This window comes from Solenopsis invicta, chromosome 9, assembly GCF_016802725.1.
Source record: "Solenopsis invicta isolate M01_SB chromosome 9, UNIL_Sinv_3.0, whole genome shotgun sequence".
In the NCBI taxonomy this organism is placed as follows: Eukaryota; Metazoa; Arthropoda; class Insecta; order Hymenoptera; family Formicidae; genus Solenopsis; species Solenopsis invicta.
In genome coordinates this window covers 11,296,463-11,316,743 of record NC_052672.1, presented here as the reverse complement: position 1 = coordinate 11,316,743, position 20,281 = coordinate 11,296,463, and the positions used below count along the sequence as shown (strand labels likewise).

General features: G+C 41.9%; 1 protein-coding gene across 1 annotated transcript in view; it reads right to left on the bottom strand.

The window, feature by feature from the left end:
* Positions 1-16,434, bottom strand: part of LOC105208285 (homeobox protein prophet of Pit-1) — a 29,433-nt gene extending 12,999 nt beyond the window's left edge. The window contains exons 1-3 of the mRNA XM_011178100.3: positions 16,218-16,434; positions 9,217-9,344; positions 8,840-8,947 (exon numbers count right to left, since the gene is read on the bottom strand). Coding sequence (XP_011176402.1) covers positions 8,840-8,947; positions 9,217-9,344; positions 16,218-16,434 — 453 coding nt within the window. The remainder of the gene's footprint in view (positions 1-8,839; positions 8,948-9,216; positions 9,345-16,217) is intronic.
* Positions 16,435-20,281: the final 3,847 nt, after the last annotated feature.

Here is a 20,281-nt window from a genome sequence, read left to right as displayed (position 1 = left end):
AGGCAAGTAATTTCGCGCAGTTACAATTGGATTTTATTTAGATTGTCTTCTTGCCGCCGAGTTGGGCGGAATCGCAAGTCGCGGGATCGAGCGTTTCGATATTAAACGTTACGATAGGATAGAACGATGGTTATGAGAAATATACGTAATTCGATTTGACTGTCCAATCGAATGTATGAGGCAGCACGTTTTCAAACTCACTTTGCGATACGGAGTAGTAAACCCGAAATGCTACAATTGCTTATCGCGTTGCGTAGGTGCGATACATCAAATCGATTTTCGCGGGACGGAGAATGCGCGAGATCAATGCGGAATACGAATGGCACGATAAATTTACGTTTTTTACATTTTAATCACAAAGATCGTCAATCTTACGCGAGATTGCAACGAAGTTTTACAGTGGAAATATCTAGACACGCCGAGCGGAGTAATGGAGTCTTATTTAGATTAAGTTCTTGCCGCGAAATTGGCTGGAATCCGGGATTACTTAGCCGAGAGAGACAAGAGGGAACCCGGTTCGGATATGAAATATTATAGAGAATCGGGACGATTATCGAAACGCGACGATAATCGGAATATTAATTCCGGAGAGTTGAATCCGAGATCCGCGTCGAAAGGGATCGCTGGGAGCTCAGTGGCCGTGGATTACAGCGGAATTATAGGCATTACCGAGTTTGATATTTCTTTTTAACGGCGTTACATAAATTTGCAAGTAAAGCGAAAGAAATATTCGTGCGGCAACCGCGAGGAGAAGGGGCGGGGTGGGGGGAGAGGAAGGGGTTGAGGGGTGGAGAGTGGCGTATCATGCGGTTTCGAAGGTGGAGACACATTTGAAGACTCTTAACAAAGGGCTTGATTAACATTTTCATATGACGAGCGTGCATCGTTCTAACTCACATGTATGGAAATCGCGGTACGTGCGAGGCAAGTCGCATAATCAATCTCAATTCGCATTGGAATTCACGCCGCGGGACGATTTGCAATTGCATAAAACACGCTCGGCTTTCGAATAATCTGGCATTACCTCCGTCCGTGTATACCAACCGAGGCTGCCGGCTCTAAATATGTGCGCGTATAGAGAAAATATAGTATCAATACCGAATAACGCATACGTGACGCTTTTTTAAGAGCGTAGAGTACCCGTAACGCGTTTCACACAGATAAAGATAAAAAATTACGTAAATATGGTGTAAAATAATTTTACAACTATTTATTTAAAAAAAAAATTGATGAACGTTTAGTATTTTTTGTATAATTAAATCGTGCATTTTTTTTAAATGAATAGATTTCATTGAACTTATTGCTGTTAAATATTCGTATTTATTGAATATATATGGACAGCTCGATTGATTGTCACTTAAAGCTAGTACAATATTTTCGCGAGATATTCAGAAAACTCTCGATAAGAACTTCATTCCCCTACGTAATTCGCCCCGGGAAATTTTTCGTGTACGTGCTTGTATTTCCGCCGTGCGTATGCAAATGATATTGTCGACGCTTCGTTTAGTCCGATACCGCGTGTTCCCCTAAAATCTAAAACGAAGCGCATATTCAGTATCGAGAATACAGTTGTGAATAGTCATATATAAATAGAAGAAAGTCGCCAATATCAACATACCACTTTGCTTTTGGATTCTATTTCTATTCTTTTTTGGATGCAATAATTAAAAATATAAAACATTAGAACCATAAATATAAATTAGATTATGTCACTAATTTTATAAATAGATCTCCTAAATGTCTTTTATTTTATCCTACATAGCTGTCACTATCTTCTCGTCTGTCTTATCGACAGATGTGCTGATTTACATTGCACCTCGAGAGATTTTATGTTTAAAATCACAGAGAAGAATAGGAAAGTGAAAAATATAAATATAAAATAATTTCAGGACTCTACATATATGTATCATGTATGTATCATTCACTGTTGTTTACGCCATACAATTTGCAAAAGAAAATTGTGCAAATTTTATTCTCGCTTTTAAAGAATTCATTTTTAGCAGATTTTATATAGAAAAAAGCCACGGATATATGAATGTGCTTTAATTTATGCCATTAATTAATTTGATAAGACCATGTTTTTATTTAGTATTAATAAAGTGCAATGTTTAATTTCCAAGAAATAAAGAAGCGTCGCGCTTTAGAAGTCCCATATAGATTTTGGCAACTTCCCTCTACGTATATGTGTTCAGAGCGTTCGAGAATTGACGAAAATGACGGACGGAGTTTGAAACCTGCAGCACCTATCGCAAAATGCAAAAACGACGCAGCACTGGTAATCCTTTTGACTGCAATGCTAGCAAGTATTTTAACCGTAAACGCAAAACGAGGTACTTCTTGCTTAAATCAAATTCCAGGAATATAAAAAGAAGTAAAGCTAATGGTATAGCATATTCGTCTCTCGAAGGAAGAGACTTTATCTCAACTACGATTTATTTCAACTGTTATATTTCCACTCAGAGTTGCTCGTTACGTTGTTCGTTAGGTCGATACTTTCAAATTTTCAACGGCGCCACCCACTTTTCGCCAAGCGCTGGTACACCCTGTACATACCGTACGCATTTACGGGGCGGGTGGAACAGGTTGCCCGAAGAGATCCGGTAAAAGGGCGATTCCTTTTATTTGCTTCTTCCCTAGAAGAGCTTTTCGAGAGAACATACTTGCGCGCGCGAGCGAGCGAGCGAGCGAGCGAGCGAGCGCGCCCGCGTCCCTTAAGGCGCGCACTCTGCAAGAACTGGAAAGCTAAGAGTTCGTAATTCAATAACCTCGCTCTCTTCTCCACCCCGCTACGTTCGCTCATAGAGAAAGATAGACCGGATAGGGAGAAAGAGGACGAGCAGGAGCGAGATGGCTGTCCCACGGGGGTGCACGGCTCAAAATGTCTGCTACTTTGAGGACCGCGACCGAGAAAACTATCCTCCCGTATGCCTGAGAGAATACTGCACTCTGATAGCTAACCCACATACTAACCCGGGAAAATGGATACATTCCTGGTAATGGCTTTTTCGTCGAAAAAGATGAGAAGAGTGTAATACTTGTGTAATATAAGGATATATTACTTGCGCGTTTATTTCGGAAGCTATGAGCGCAGTTAGGAGCACGGTTACCGCGTACGGCAATTGAATATGTAGTTACGGGACCGACAATGAGAAATTCGAATCCAATCCCATTTGTGGCTCGCACAAATAATATTTTATTCGAGTATTGTATCAATAAAATCACAAACTACTCTTATCAAAATAAAGCGTACTGGCCCATTAAAATACAATAAATCATACAATACGGGAACAAAAACTCTGCGCGGAAAACGCGGTATCGTTGAAATGTCTAAAAATTTGCCTATGACGCAGATTTAAAAATAATTATGTTACGAACCATCTAATTTTGTAAATTACTCAAGTGTGATAATATTGCTATAGAAAGTTTAGCAACTATCTTGGATAATCAATATAATTATCTTGATGATCTAAAGCAGAATTATTTTCAGATCTGTATATAGCTAAATTTTTAGACACTTTAGCAAAACCATGCTTTCTGTGTGAAAATTGTAATTAATTTTGTATTGCAATCGCATACACACAAAAAATATAAAACATTAATAAATTAATAATATATTCCATTTAACAATAATTGTTTTATATATAAACAAAAATATTATTGTTTACTCGTGTATAATTTAATCTTCTAATTGTAAAGAATTTGATAATATTTCAATAAAATTATACATATTTTATATTTCACAATATTCTAATAGTCTAACAATTTAATATAAACAGTATAGTATGATTGTTTTGTTAATAATAATATTAAAAAATTCTAATTCTCCTTGATTGAAAACTGTTATTTTCTATCCGATATTCTTTCTTCTTAACTCGTGATGATTGTTATGAGAATATATTTTTCCTGATGAAACTATTACAAAATTAGTTCATGTTAATTATGTTTGTTTGTCAAGTAAATTATGTTTGTTTAATGTTATGTAATCTTATTTAACATTTTAAAAGTATCATGAATATTTTTCAAGCAAAAACTTTGTCTTTTTTTGTGTATATAAAATTATGTATGAAGAAATGGGAGTGCATGGGGATGCTTATCTTTTGTTTAAAATAATTACGTTATTATAATTTAAACTTAATAATCTATTCGAATTTTCTTGTCTTCGAGAGAAATTGAGAAATTTGATTCACTCGCTTGCGTTATATCAAAATCAAACTAATAAGGAAGTTATCTCTGTGCGTTAATAAGCTCATCAAAAATTAAATGTTCCGGAATAATTCATAATTTGTAATTAATGGTAAATTACGTAAGTACGAAATAAGCGAGGCCGTGGAGCATGGCATGTTCCACTCGCCAGCTATTTTTACTACTTTCATAAATTTCCTTGTTTCCTGTCAAATAGGAAGCCGATTTTCTCGTAAAACGACCGGTAGGTAGGCTTCGATCGGAAGTCGAATCGAAGTAAAAAGGTCGAATGAAAACTCGGCTAACTCAATATCGCGGAGCTCGGGCTTCTCCTTTCTTTTTCCTCGGCGTAATGGGATTTCTTGTGCGGTGATTCGAGAATTATTCTCTTACCATCGGGTGTTACCCGATTTTTTACTATTATTATCATTGCCGTCACAAATAATACTTTCGTGATCCCTCGTATTCCCACGTTGTTATAACGCCGATTTCGATGATAACGGGCCTCTATCATTTTTTTTTTTTTTTTCAATATATACAGTTAATATATTTTACAGTCCTCTCAAATGATTTAATTAAAATTACCGTTAAAATAAATCTATTTGAAAGAATTAATGGAAGGTAATTTTTCGTTATCCGTTTGGAAAAAATTTAGGGAAATAATTTAACGCGAGCATAACTGTTCCATCTTCATTTGTAATTGTCAAGCAATCGTGGAAAACATTTGTCCCGACTGAGTTTTGCTTTACTCTCCTATTAAATTTATTTGCATGCCTGTGTGTACGTATACTGAGCAGCACATTACATCTTCCTGCCAAGTTTCCTGCAAATCCTCACTCGAAATGACATAAATGGACGGAAACGATCCCGCGCAAGGTGGTACCGTGTTTCGCCTGGAAAACGCTCATTCAACGTGCACTAATACGCGTTTGCGCGTTTAGAGAAATTGCAAATCGCGTAGCGAATTTGCGTTACCACTAAGGGACCGATCTGCATGGAAAACTTAAGCTGCGCAGCTTGGCGAGGAGGATGTATTCTCGTTTAAAAATCTGTTTCCCAATTGTCCAAAGTCGCATAATCATTTAAAGCTCCCTTGGAAAAAGAACCGATAAACCGATTGCCGTATCAATAACTGATGATATTTCATTCATTGGAAACGCTTTTTCTTAAGAGTTAAAACGAATACTTTAATTCATTGATTGATCGATCGCAAATGCAATTTTGTTCCAGAAAAGTTGCATATTTGAAAAGTTACATAATTCGATTAATCAATTGATGTATTAAAAAATTCGCTTTTCCATGCATATCACGAGCCTAGAAATAATTTATATATATTATTTCAATCAATAATTCGAGAAGAACCGACTGTTAGCAGCTTCAGGTCTTCGAAACGTTCGCTTTTGCGCGTCGTTTAGATTCCGCGTATCCCGCGAAAGAAGTTGTACGAGCGGCAACGCGCGCGTCTCGGGATCAATGTATTTTTCTTTTTTTTTTCTTTTTTTTAGCGAGCACCGCCAATCGGGCGACGTCGCTGGATCCGGGAGAGAGCCGTCCCTTTAAAAGCTACCGCGCTAGTCACGGCATTCTGTTTCCTCAAAGATAGCGACACGGGCCGTGGAGGCGGCGAGGACGAGAGAGAAATAGACGGCGAACGAGGGTGGCAAAGTTGAGATGAGTTGGGCGCGCAGGGGGTTGGGTGACGCTGTACCGGAGGCTGCCATTATATCTGAGCCGCCATTTTAAATTGAATTTTCTCCACCCTAGATAGATCTGAAACGTCTCAGGCTTGCCGGGCTTGCTATTCCTTCCACTACGAGACGAGCGACGACGAGGGCGAGAGACGCGGCGCGAAGGGGGACGAGAGGATGACGAAGAGGGGTTGGGGGAGGGGGCGAGGGAGTTTCTGGAAAGAACACCGGGGGAGCGAGAAAGACAAGAGGGATCTCCCTTTTCTTGCGCGGCCGCCATCCCGCCTTTTTCTTCCGCTGAGAACCCCTGTCCCTGCGATGGATACCTTCCTAAACCCTAAACCTGCTCGACCCTCGATTCCTCCAGGGGACGACGAAATTTTCGTTCGCGTTTTCCTCCTCCTCCTCCCCCTCCCCCTCCCCCCCGCGTCCGCGCCACGAAACACGGCGCGGTGGCGGGAGGGAGTCGCCGAATTTCGCGTGTGGGTAGTATCGGGCACTTTGTATTGCGGTTCATCGATATTACCTCGTATCGAAATTGACGTGTCCGAATTGGATTACAATCGAACGCCATTTTGCGATAACCGATCGCTATTTTGGGGGATTTTTAGCTCACTCCCTGGTGCGCGGGGCTAATTAAGATCGAAGAACCAATTGCGCCCTGGCGTTACACCGTGGCGATTCGCAATTCCATTTTAAGTGCCTTTTTAGATATTTAATGCGCCGATAGTTATTAACATAATCATTTACAAAGCGCGTTTATTATTTATGTCACCAAACGAGATTTTATATTAGATATTTATAGCTCTTGCGGAGTATCGTGAATTTTGCGAAACGCGAATACGAGTAAAGTGGCTGGTGAACGTTAATTTACCGCGGGATAAGAAACCAACGGGAGGGCACTTTCCAGTGGCATGAGGCCACCGAGAGAGAGATACGTATAATATATAAATATATAATATATAAAGCTGTCGTTTGCCGAAAGTAGTCGAAACCCGCGCAAATCCGCGATGACGCGAGCGTTAATTACGGCGCGCGCTTTGCAGGTTACAGATAATTGGCCGATTCTGGGGCAGCCGCGCGCCGGAAAACCAGCGACTGGAAATGACATTTAAAACTGCGAAATCCTCCCCCTCGCTTTCGCCCCCACGCCCGCGCGTTCTCTCTCTCTCTCTCTCTCTCTCTTTTCTCGCGTTTGAGGTCGAAACGAGCACACAGGACCATCCGGCGCGCGGGCTGCGCGGCTCCTCGCGGGCGCGCGGCCCTCGACGGCGGCGGACACTTTGTGCATCGGTTATAACCGGCGAGCGACGAGCGCAAACCGCGTTTTACTTGGCATCGCAGTTTAACAGGGTTAAGTCGCGGCGGTTCCCGGGCTTTTAACTCAAACAACACCCCGCTGCATTATATATCAAAAGAGCGCAACGCACCGGCGACTGTTTTAATATGTACCGCTGCTCGGCTCGGAATTCGGGTATGGCCCCGGTGTATGTGCGCGAGCTGGTCCCTCTCTCTCTCTCTCTCTCTCTTTTACACACACACACACACACACACACACACACACACACACATACTCCGTCTCTCTCTTCTTCTCATCCCGTTCATTCCACCACCTCCCCGACGACCGACCCCTTTCTACCTCATTACCAAATCCTCCACTCCTAATGTCATCACAAACCGCACCACTGTCGTAGAATTCGCGTTTTCATGTCGAACAAATTAAAATTTTGAATACCATAATAACCCTTGTGATATGTAACATCCTTTCATAAAAAAATATATATATTATATAAATAATATGTATATGTGAAATTTTCGAAATGTTTCCCGTCTCGACCAAAGCCGCGAAATTTTATCACTCAGTTTACGTAGATACCTTTGACGTATATGTATTGGAAAGTATATTGAAAAACGTCTCCGTCCCCTCTGATCGATTCTACGACCCTCAAAGAATATAGGGTGTCTTGGACCGACATTTGCGCCCGTAATTTCATTTTGTCGCCCCACATGCGTCTTTGATTCAATTATGCAGTGAGTCACAGTCAAAAAGATAGGCAGGAGATAAGCATGTCTACAAATTTTTCGGCGGCGGCGTCCGAACGACAAAGCACAATTTTCGTAGCAAAATGTTGGAAACCTTACCATCGACACGAGCGTTACATATAAACAAATACAATGTCCAAAAATTATGTAATACACGAGGAAAGAAGGGTTATGCTGAAGTAACAGTTAGCTGCTTACAGAACTGAATAATTTTGTTAGATTATACGCTGTTAAATCTGTTGGTATCGAATTGTGCCTATTTTGAGTTATTTTTAATCATTCTTACAGGTCGCCGTTGCTCTTACTTAATATGTTGTTAATTTAAAGCAAATAAAGTTAAACAATTGCATTAATTGCAAAATGTTAAATTTGACTCAAATTTAATTTATTACTTACTGGTGCATACATTGAAAAATACCGACGCTACTTACTTTGAAATTAAGCAATTTAACCAGAAAAATGAGTTGATTAGATAAGATTGTTGTTTTAACTACATATTTTGTATTAAAATAATAAATATTGACACATTGAAGTTGACAAATGTTATTTAACTCGAAAAATTGATTTAAATTGGATTCTTTACTATTTACATTATGTAAGTAGCTAATTGTTAGAAATTTTTTTGAACGTATTTATTTTATTTTGATGGTCCAAGATATTATTTTCAGATCTGTAACCAACCAAATTTTTAGATACTTTAGCAAAATCGCGTCTTTCCTTTTTCATATGTAACTGTATCTTCGTATTACTCGAATTTATTTGAATTTTTATGAAAAACCGCCGCTAAATTTAAATTTGTTTACAAAATACACACAATGAGATAGCATTGTCGATTACTGATCGAATCTCGTACGGGAATGCCTTTCGTTCGGAACGCTAGACACGAGAGGAAGAGCGGTTTGTTTTTCTCTTAGCGGTGCACTCACCTGAATTCTGGCCTCGTTCAATTTGGTGGTCCTCGCCAATTCCTCCCTGCAGTATATGTCCGGATAATGAGATTTTGCAAACGCCGATTCCAATTCCGCCAGCTGCTCCTGCGAAACAATTGGAAAGCCCGTGGTAAAAGCCGTGGATTTGAACTATCCAGCAGGAAATTTCGACGCGGTATGAAAGATTGAAGGTAATCGAAATGCCGTTATCGATCAAAGAGCCCTACGTTCTCCACGCGGAGACACACGTTTTTGTAAGAATATCTCGCTAGTCCGAAAGAAGATTCTGATATACCAAATATATCAGAAAGACATTTTCAGTTATTTGCAAGAATACTAAAAAAAAAAAAAAATTGTAACATCTCTGTACCAACCTGAGTGAAGGTAGTCCTGTGTCGCCGTCGGGCGGGTGTTGGACAGCTAGCCGTGGTAGGTGTGTGACCGATGTGAGGACTGGAGGCGCAGGGGTCGGGCTTTAACTTCTTGAAAGCGCCCTCGGCTCCTGAAGAAAAAGGAAGGCGACTTAAAAATTTTTCATGAATCTCAATAACAGCGTTGTCCAACTATCTCTTCGAAAGGCCGTTACTTTTTTTTTCTTACTTTAAGAAAAAAAAAGAGGAGAGATATTCGTCGCGCCTGCTTTACTTTAAAACTGCGACAGTGTCCGCGTGATAACGTCGATAACGTCAGATAAATTTCAACTTCATTAACATTGAATTGCGCAATTGTATTTCGCGTGAGTGTGTAATTACTTCGCGCATTTCACGAATTAAATTATCCGCCGATTGCGCTTGAAAATTATTTTAATGGCGTATTAGTGGCGGGTCAAATAATATATTGAGTAGCAAAATTGCATGCCGATTAGATACCGTAATAATAATGCGTTAAGTTATGTGTAATTTCATTTATATTGCAAAAAATAGCTTCCCTAAACGATTCATCTCGATTGACGCGGAAAGCGATCGGTTTCATCGCGAAAGAGCAGCCCGCATTCTCCTCCTTTTATGATAACACGCTTATTGAAATAAGAAGAGAACTCTCGAACTTATAATTCCGCGATCATCTCCACCTCGACGAGAAATGAACTCGCGAAAGCGCAATGGTACCAACATGAGAGAGAGAGAACTCTTTTTTTCGCCGCGACCAAACCGAGTTACCTGACATTTTCCCAGGCCCCAACGTAATAAACAAACTCCGTTAACGACGCCCGGGCGTAAACGCTTTTCACGCGTGGGAAGCGCGTGGGACCCCCTCCGCGGGTCTCCCGTGCGTATTGTCCGCCCGTAAAGAGACGGAGGAGCCAGAAGCGGCGTCGGAACGGCCGAAACTCGATTTCCCGTATCGCCTTTCATCGACAGCAAAATTCGATATTCCACGGAAGGCGCGATCCGCCGAACTTCGACCTCCGACGCGAGAAGTCCGTCGTCGCCGTCGTCCTCATCGTCGTCGCCCGCCGTCTTGGTCGCCCGCGCAGCGCGGCGCGGCGCGGCGCGGCGTCGCGGCGCCGGCTTTATGAACGAACGTAGATACCTACCAGGTCGTACCGACCCGGGGTAAGCGTGGCGAGCGAAGTCCCTCGCACTATGCTAACTTGGTTAGGGCGTTAATGACCTAATCATGTTACATGCTGATTCAATGTTCAAGGATGAATGCTGTCCACTTTACATACCTTGCCCGGTTACCCGATGAACGTGGAAACTCGGTCAAGTTCAGCGGAAGAAGGCGAAGGGCCCGGTGCGACCCGCTTCTTCGACTACCCCCTCGCACTTTACGATATTGCGTACGTCGTTTTTTTTTTTTCCTGATGTTTGTACTGTTTTTTTCTCGTTAGTCAGAGATTTCTCTGAGACGTTTAATTTTCAAGAGCTTCGAGTATTCATTTTGTTGACACAACTTCGAAAACACGTCGGATTTTTGATGTAGTTTGCAATGTAGAAAATAGAAAGTTTTTCTTCGGATTTGTTTGATTTAATGCGATAAAAAAAATTAAGAAAATTAAGAATAAAAAAATGATTGAAAAAATCGTTTTTTTTTTTAGTCAAAAATTTCTCCGAGACGTTTTATTTCCGAGAGCTTCTTCAAGTGTTCCTTTCGTTGACGCAACTTCGAAAACACAGCGAATTTCCGATGTAGTTCGCAATATAAAAACTAGGCAATTTTTTTTTTTATTTATTTGATATAATATGACAAAAATTAAAGGAAATTAAGAATAAAAAAAATGAGAGATTGAGAAAATCTTTGTTAAGTATTCGATGATATATAACGCGTAATTAAATTCTGAAAGTTGTGATAACGCGAACTGGAATTACTTTGTTCCATTAAAATTATATCCCGTTTTAACGCAATCAAAAGCTCATCCTAATTTTTTCGCGCGGGTACAGATTAAAACGAGATTTTCATAAATGATACGAAATAAAATTAATGTCTCATAAAAGGTATCGGCAAAAAAGTGTTTTTCGCCGATCTTTATGATGTCGAAATTAATTTTTCCTATTAATCTCATGGTGTGCGACAATGGGATATCGACCATTAGGGCAATGTATGTTTCTCTATTCTTTTGCATATTCTGTAATGTAAAATACTTTAATAAGTAATTTATTTAACAAATAATATATAAAATATCATTATGAACATTCTTCAACTATTATCGGCACAACCTTATAAATATTAATTTTATTAATTTAATACAAAAAAAAATGAAATAGTTCATTATTGGACCATAAATTTAGATTATTTTGTGAAATATATCTGCGTACATTGCTGTTTCAATAAATCCCGAATGTGAATCCGTTTTTATTTAATTACGGTGTTTTTCGTGATTGCAGAAAATAGGCAATTTACGGTTGTCAGTTTTGCGTCTTTGACGTAAAAATCTGCTCAAAAATTATATCCTACGCAAACTACGTTTGTTAAAACGAGTACGCTATAAAAACGAAATACAAACGTTTATCAAAAGAACAATAGATATTACAATCGCGAGAGATTACCATATGCAATAAAAAATTACCGTAATAATAGCTATCTCTGATCGTTATGACATTGATATTGAATAAAACACAATTGAAAGCTTGATATAAAAATAATTTTTTATAAGTGCCACAAATGAAAATTTTCAAAAGTTTATTTTGTTAAAATTTTGTTAAAATTTAAAATTATTTTGTTAAAATTTATTTACATTTTTACTTATCTGTAAAAAGCTTAAAAAAGGAGACTATTCCTGCTTTGCATTTTATTAATATCATATTAATGTTTAACATAAATGATAAATATTATTAACTGCTACAAGCGTGAAAATTTATTCTCGGTAAAAAACATTATTTTATAAAAACAGAGGCATTTTAAGCTTCTTTAATAAAGAGAGGAATATTGAAATAATGATATATGCATCATACATTGATATTAGAAATTCTAATTCAGATTTTTATGAAGCTTAATAAAATTTGGCAGTTTATAAAATGATTAAAAATCTTGAATTAGCGAAAAATAGGATTTTTTATAATTTCACTTGGCAAATCATCTTCTTTGCGTCTACAACAGTATTTGAAAATGATTAGTTCTACAAATTGTATTGTAATTGATCTCTTCCTTTGATCTGATTTGGTCAAAGAATTTGTAGATAAAGAGTAGCTCAATATGCTTGACGTGTTTCGAAAATTGCAGTATGGTTTCTCACAGAACAAACTCGCGATGAAGAAGAGAAGGCAAAATAAAATAGAGACAATGAAATGTCAGTGAAACGGCACGAACCGTCCAGCCGTTCGTAGCCGAGTTAACCCTTTGTTGAGGGCGAAGTTACAAGCTGTTCGTCGACAATCTCGACGAGCGGCACTCGAGAAAGGCTCGTCGAAAAAGGAGTGCGGTGCGAGGGTGCATTGTGGACGAGCGCGGCGCGGCGCAGCGCAACGAACATCTGCCCCCGCAGATTTCGGAAACGGTCAGGGAACCGAGGGTAATTAGCGGTGATTTTAACGCGGTGAGATCTGACACGCGCGCACGATGAACGACACGTTTTACAGGATTAATGGTAATACGGACCGCGGTAGCCTCCGACCTACAGCTGCCATCCGTCGGCATCTGCTGTCACATTAGGACGCATTATCGGTCGAAAGTGATACGCGCTTTTTCAAAATTTATTCCGTGCATACGTTGATTTTATAATTTAATCTTTATAGAACGGAAAGCCACTATATAGCGGCACCGATACAGCGTCACATTTTGAGGCAAGAGACACAATGCATTATAATAAATCTTGTTCAAAGAGAAATTGTATGAGAAATCAGAATTGAATGAGAAATTGTACCCTGGCCGAGGGTACTAATATTTTTTTTTGCAATAAATTCTTTACAATTTTTGGGAAAAGGGAGGACGGAGAGGATAGTAAAGATGCTTAAGCATCCAAATTATTAAATTGTTTACACTGAGAAAAAAAATGTGATTATAATAACAAAACTCATATGATTGGATGTTTCTAATTATTATAACAACACTCTGGTTATCGTAATCAGAACGTTTGATAGATTTTACTATAATCTGGTAATTTCTACAAAATTTTTCATTTGTCCGTTTTGGAACTACAGACATACTGGTTGAATCTAAAAGAATTCCTATTAATGCAACAAAACTTTTTTTTTTCAATGTATAGCAATTCAATTTTCGTGAAGCTCAGCAAGTATGCGACACGCAGTTTGGAAAATCTTGTAAATTCACCTAGAAAATTATTGAGCACTAAGATCTGCTTTCGACAGATATAACCGTTCTCGTTATGTAAACGTGAAAAATATATTTTTAAATCCCCTCCTCCCGCCCGCTAAAGGCTAACATAACACATGTTGCCGATATATTTGTTGACGGGATAAACCGCGGAATATAATTAGATTAATTTAGATCCTTATCAGTAATGAGAGATCCTCACCCTGTGCAATCCACTTGGGAACATCTTAGTTTCTCTACATAGTCTACATGTTGCTCGTATTATACGCATTGAAAGTTAACATTTGCAATCTAACGAATAAGCTGTTTGAGACAGCAATCACTTTTGATTTGCATGACATTTGCTCGCAAGAGACACGCAGCTTTAAATTATTCGCGACACAATATTGCAATCTGATATTTTAGAATATTTAATAGCATATATTAAAAATTGATACTAAATGATCTCTTCTTCGAAATATTCAAACCCTGCCATCAGAATATGCTTTTAATTTTGTACGTCACTGCATGTGTGATTAAATTTTAGACGTGTATAGTAATATTCTTGCTCGGAGTGTCTTGCAATTAACTCGCGGAAAAAAATCGCGAGAAGTTATTTCGAGTTATAAACGAGCAGGTTTTAATTTCTTTTTTTTTCGCGAAAAGTTTTCTAAGCTTTGAAAGAGAGCGCAGATAAATAAAGGAACTTCACTCTTCATTTAATTTCAAGTACTTTAAAACAGTTTTAATTTCAAATTTAGTTATCAAGACATTAAACCTTAAAAGTTGAAAAATAGCTATAAATGATAATTTTCCGCCCACGTTCTCCTATGAATTTTAATCAGATTCAAATAAAAATTTCATTTTCTCGCGGATTAAAAATTACAGGCTCACAGTACAGTGTTAGTACGAAAGAATTGAACGCGCAGAACGAATCCATCTTTCTCTAAGTTGCAATTGCAGGCCAACTGCTACTTGCGTTACGGGTCACTCGACAGGAAGCGAGCGCTCCTGTTTTAAGGAGGACACGGGAAACGCGCGCCAGAAGACCGTCGCTCGAGTACTTTTAATACCCCGGGAGAACGCGCGAGGGGGTTAACGACATTAATTTTTCCCTCCACCGCCGCCCCGTCCTCGTTTTATTCCGCTACCTCTTTTTCCTCTCGTCGCGAAGCGGCTGTCGGATTTTCATTTGCATGAGAATCCCGCGGTAGTCTCATTTCGTTTCCGGGAACCCTGACCTTGAAGGGTGCGACGGAGCGTAGGATATCGCCGTTTGCGGATCCGGGTAACGCCGCGCGAAATTCATTTTTGGTAATAATAAGGCCGAAAAAACCCTAACTACCGTTGCGACCGACCTGTTGAACTCCATATTTATCGGATACCATATCCTCCGCAAGGAAATGAGGATACGCGTTAAGGGTCCGTTACACGTGTGTACTAAGTGCCCATTTTAATTATTAACGATTACTGATAACGACTAAATGGCATAATTTAATTAGGAACTTAGATAATCTCTAAAAATATGACAGTCTTGTCGCTTACATTTCTTTATCGCAAATTTAACGAATTTATTTTGCAAACGCACTTAGCGAGAAAAGTAGCGTTGGCTCAAATAGGCAATTTTAATCATTTCAAATTTATTTTGTTCTACGAATTAATAAAAGATGTCTAACATTAAAACGATCCTAATCAATTAAAATTGATAGTAACTTACGATCGCGATATCGCAGACAACTGTGCCACTATTTCTATATTTGTTTCGAATTGATGCGATAATTCTGCTTGCGTATTTAATAAAGACAAGTCAATATTTGGGACGTACCGAGTAGTGTGCGCACGTTATGAAATACGAGTCTATCGGCGGCTCGTCTATCGGCAGAAGTGAGAGGAAATTGGAGATGAACCCCCTTCATCCGATGCCGAGTCTTTCGAATCGTCGGGCGCGAGAGACTCGTCACGCGTTCGAGGCTACGTCCGACGTTACGAGCCCACCCCATTAGCGGCAACCCCTCGGTGCTAAGCTCCCTTAAGCCCCACTAGCACATAATAATAGTCCATAGAACAGGTACCACCATATGTCTGGCCCACCCGACCCATTGTCAACACTTCGGGCTGGTCGTGTTGCACTGCCAACGCGTGCTCGAGGCTCAACAAGCGGAAAATACGTCTATCTCGAGATGATACGATGTCCATTTCTTTCCTAACGACGGACTGTGTAAAAGCGCGACGCGACGCCTCCTGAAGTTACAAAAGCGTGTCGAATCACATGACTCCAGATTCATTTTGGCGCGTTCTTTTGTAGATCGTCATTTGCATGTCGAAATAATTTACTTCTCTCAAAGCGTTATTAACGATCAGTAAAACTTCACTTCCTACATTGCTTTAATACAATTTTGCTCTTATAATACAATTTATACGAAGACTAAAAACAAAGGCAACAAGTATTCAATAAATAATGACGTGAAATATGAATTGAGAGAGAATTATTAAATTTCTAGTGTAGTTCCGGAGTCAATAGTGAAAGAAACGCAAGAGTCAACATTTCGAATCACAAGTGCGCTTAGATAAAACTATAAACTTACTGCTTGCTAACCTACTTCTGTTTAAATAATAACGCAAAATGGAACAAAAGAGACTTGAACCGCTCTCGCAGTTTCTCGGCAAAATGATGTGCGCTACTCACCGACAGTGGTGGCCCCGACGCTGCTTCTACCGGGCGTCGCGGCGGGCGTCGGCGGGCTCGCCTCGAGGCCCTGATGCACCCCGTACAGGCCGAAGTCCTGCTCATTCGAGCTGGCGCTACTGCACTTCCTCTTCTCCTGATTGTGATTCAGATGAAAGCTGTCGTTCTCGACCAGGCCGACGCCGAGCAGACCCAGATTCGGCCTGAGCTCATCCATCAGCTTGTTCTGGCCGCAATTTGCAGCAGCCGCCGCGGAGAAGTTGAGCTGACGGCTGAAGACGCCGGGAATATGTTGAATTGCTGGTGGTCGAGGCTGAGGGCGGTCGTCGGCAGGGACGAGCCGCCGCCGCCACCGCCGCCGCCGCCGCCGCCGACGGAGGTACCACCGACGGAACCGACGCCGCCCGCACCGGGACCCCCGGTACCTCCGGACAGATCGTTAGCCAGGGTGATGCCGGGGTGACCTGGTCGAGGTAGCGCGTAGCTGGTAGCACCTGAGCGAGCACTCGATCACCTACGAAGACATCGTCCGACGCGAGTCTGCGATGAGGGCGCGCCGCGTCCGCCCTGCGGATACGCACTGTGTTATTCTCCCCCGAGCACCAGCGCACCAGCGTCGAGAGAGCGTCGAGAATGCGTCGAGAGAGCGTCGAGAATGCGTCGAGATAGCCTCGACGGTTATCCTCGGTGGGCTCGTTATCCTCCGCGGCGATGGTGACTTTAACGAAGGGCTAGGTCGAGAGCCACGGAAAAAGATTTCTCGCCGTTCACCTTTTGAATTCTCCAAAACAAATTCACCTTCCGAACAAGTTGGGATGATAGAATATATCTTGTTTGCGATGTTGTACGTTTAATAGTCTGGTCGAGCTCTGGATTCCTTCTTTTTCTGAAACATTCTCCTTCAAACACTCGTGCGCACTTTTGGTATCACTCTGTCGTTTGAAAATTCCCGGTTTAAACTTGATACTTGTCTCGAGTGTCGTCGTGTGGCGAGTACCGAAGCAGCGTCTATTCGTCGACCGATTTGAGGGAATTAGAATTTGCGCAATTGCGAAAAATATTGCTTATCGATTTAGACTAGTCTGTGCTTCAACTTCTGGCGCAACTCTAGCGATCTTTGAATTATCAGAAATATATGCCTTGGAGTTTAATAATCAATGTTACATGAATTTTGACACGGTGCGATCAATCTTCGTAAAAATTTACAGGCAGCAATGGATTCTCACAACAATTATTCTTATCCGCTAGTAACAACTTAATCCAGATCCAACTGGCGGTCCATTTCGCATCTAACAGAATGGACATCTACGTCGGAGATTATTTACTCTAACGAGGAATAATTAGTCCGGATATACTTCAACTTGTATGTAACTTTTTAAACAACTGCAGTTCTGATGCACTTTTGGTAAACGCAGACACGCGTCCTCTTGAGTCTTCACTTGGGGAACTCTTTCTTCTCGCGTCGTTCTCTGAAAGATGTCCGCGTCGCTCTCTTCAAGAATCGTTCAGTTAAAAAAATCCAACTCGAAGACACACGTGACGTAAAGTCGAAGACACGCTCTTCCCCGTTGCTATCGAAAGTCCTTTCGATATTGCTCCTCGGACGTAACACGTACACGTGAATAAATTAAAACAAATGCACGATATCAGTTGTAGGATACGCGAGTCGTTCCCGGTAATCGACGCGAATCTGGAATTCGGCCGCGATTCAAATCCGATTATCTCGTCGATCCAATTAGAAGGGTGCGCGGACCCCTGTGAGAGGGGGGCAGAGCTCGTTTCGTCGACGCGCGTCCGCGATCAGCTGGCCTTGAAAATTCGAATATCGAAGTAATTGGCGAGAAATGGCTCGGTATGAGGAAATGGCGCGCACCGCGGGACGACGACGACGACGAGGACGACGGAGACTAGGACGGCGACGACGAGGACGATGACAATCCCGACGGCGACGACGAGGATGACGAAGACGACGTACGTGCACGACGCGCCCTTCCGTCCGTCCAACCTTCCTTCCTTCCTTCCTTCCTTCTTTCCTTCCTTCCTTCCTTCCTTCCTGCGAAGGACAACGCGGTGGGAAAACCCGGAGACGACAAGAGAGCGGAGAGCGAGTCAGAGGGGGCGACCGCTCGCCGTGAGTTCTTGTGGGATTCTGTCCGCGAAATGCAGTTATCCCGGTGACTCCGCGCGGGGGTGAGTGAGCAGAGTACGCGTACGAGGGGGTTGCCTGCCTGCCAGCCTGCCTGCCAGCCTGCCTGCCTGCCTGCCTGCCTCTCGGTGCCGTCGTCGTCGCTCCGTGGTAGGGGTTTGTTGCTCGTAACCGGTCTCCACTACCCGCGCACCACCCGGCCCCCGATCTCTGCCCCCGCACCGCACCGCACCGCGCCGCCGCCGCCGTCGTCACCACCGCCGCCACCCCCGATGAAGCGAGGGTGCGAGGGTGGCTGGCGGAAGCGTTGGATTGGCCCGATGGAGGGTACGTCGCCCGGGCGACGGCCAATCGCGGGGTCGTCGGGATGCCCGCGGCGACCCCACCGCCGCCGCCAACATGGCGCGCGTACCAATAAAAATTCCTCCAGAAAATAGCCTGCGAGCGATTTTCTTTCCGGGGCTACCAGCGTGTAGCGCTTTTCCGACCACGCACACGCTTCATCCCAGTCACCAATACGCGCGCTGGGAGGGATATAGCGTAGAGGATCCCGCTTGCTATCCCCTGTTCTCGTCATCATCGTCGTCGTCGTCCTTCCCACCCTTTCCATCCGTCTCTCTCATCCCATCTCCACCTTTGCCGCTTTCTCTCTTTCGCCTCTCTCTCCTCTCTCCTTCTATCGAACGCTCTTCCACTTCTTCCCCCCCCCCTCTCTCTCTCTCTGCCTTTTTCTCTTGTCACAGCGCCCCTTTTCCTCCGCGAGAGAGAGAGAGAGAGCGCGCGCGCGCGTGCACGTTGCTCTCGTCTTCGTTTTTATTATCTCGCGGCAGATAGCTTTTTTAATTCTTCCCCCCCCCCTTTTTCGGGGATTTGATTGTAATGTACACCCACGCCTGTGACCCACCTGCGTGCCGCACGTATATAGCTGCGCCGCGCGCGGAGCGGAGCGGAGCGGTGGTGGCGCATCGTTTGCGCCGTGAGATGCATTCAGCTCGGCGCTAAATGTCTTTGTGTATCTCGCGCCCGGCTTTTTCGGAGGATTTGTAATTTGGAGACTCGGGCTCCGCTCTCTATCTTCCGACCCTTTCACACCGCCGCACGTTTCGTCTCTCTTTTCTATTTTTTTTCTTTTCTTTTTTTTCGCGTCGGGCCGCGGTAGATTGCGTTTCTTGATTTCCTCCCTTTTTCGAGACTTCGTCGACTTCGCCCGAGCTTGCGTAGTTTTGGCAGTTTTGGCTTTGTAAACCCCTGCAGAGAATCGCTAACTCCATTTTTTAAATCCTTCTGAATTCTATCGATAACCAATTTTTATTTATTGAGACAGAAACGGTTGCTCGTCACTCCTGCGTGTATCTCTGAGCGCTACAGACTCGCGATAAAGCAGCTTTACACTTTTAAGTTACTGAAACACTGAAAATTTTATATAAATGATATCTCTTACGTCTGTTTCCACCAGTGTAGATTAATTTTGATCTTGGCTTAACTTACTTCTTTTCTATTTCTAATTTTTAGATCTAGAAAAGGATAAACAGATCTAGAAAGGGATAAATTAAACCGAGATCAATATTAATCTACATGCGAGAATTATGGACGTTGATCTATAAAACTTTTACGGGACACCGAGGCAATCGATACAGTCTCGTTTCTCCACATCTCACAAGTCCAAAGTTGAATTTAATTACACCACACTTTCTAGATTAGTAGGAAACTAGCTGTTAATAAAAGAATAAAATCCATAAAACTCTTAGGTGCACCAATTATGCTGAGCAGCATGGATCATCTATTCTGCTTGCGCGTTCTCCACGTTCCTGTTCCGGCGTCCCTTCGCGATTTGCATCGTCATAGCTGTCGGCATTTCCATTTTCATTTCTGGCTTTCTTTGCTACCTTTACTTTGTCTCACGGTGGATATCATTTTT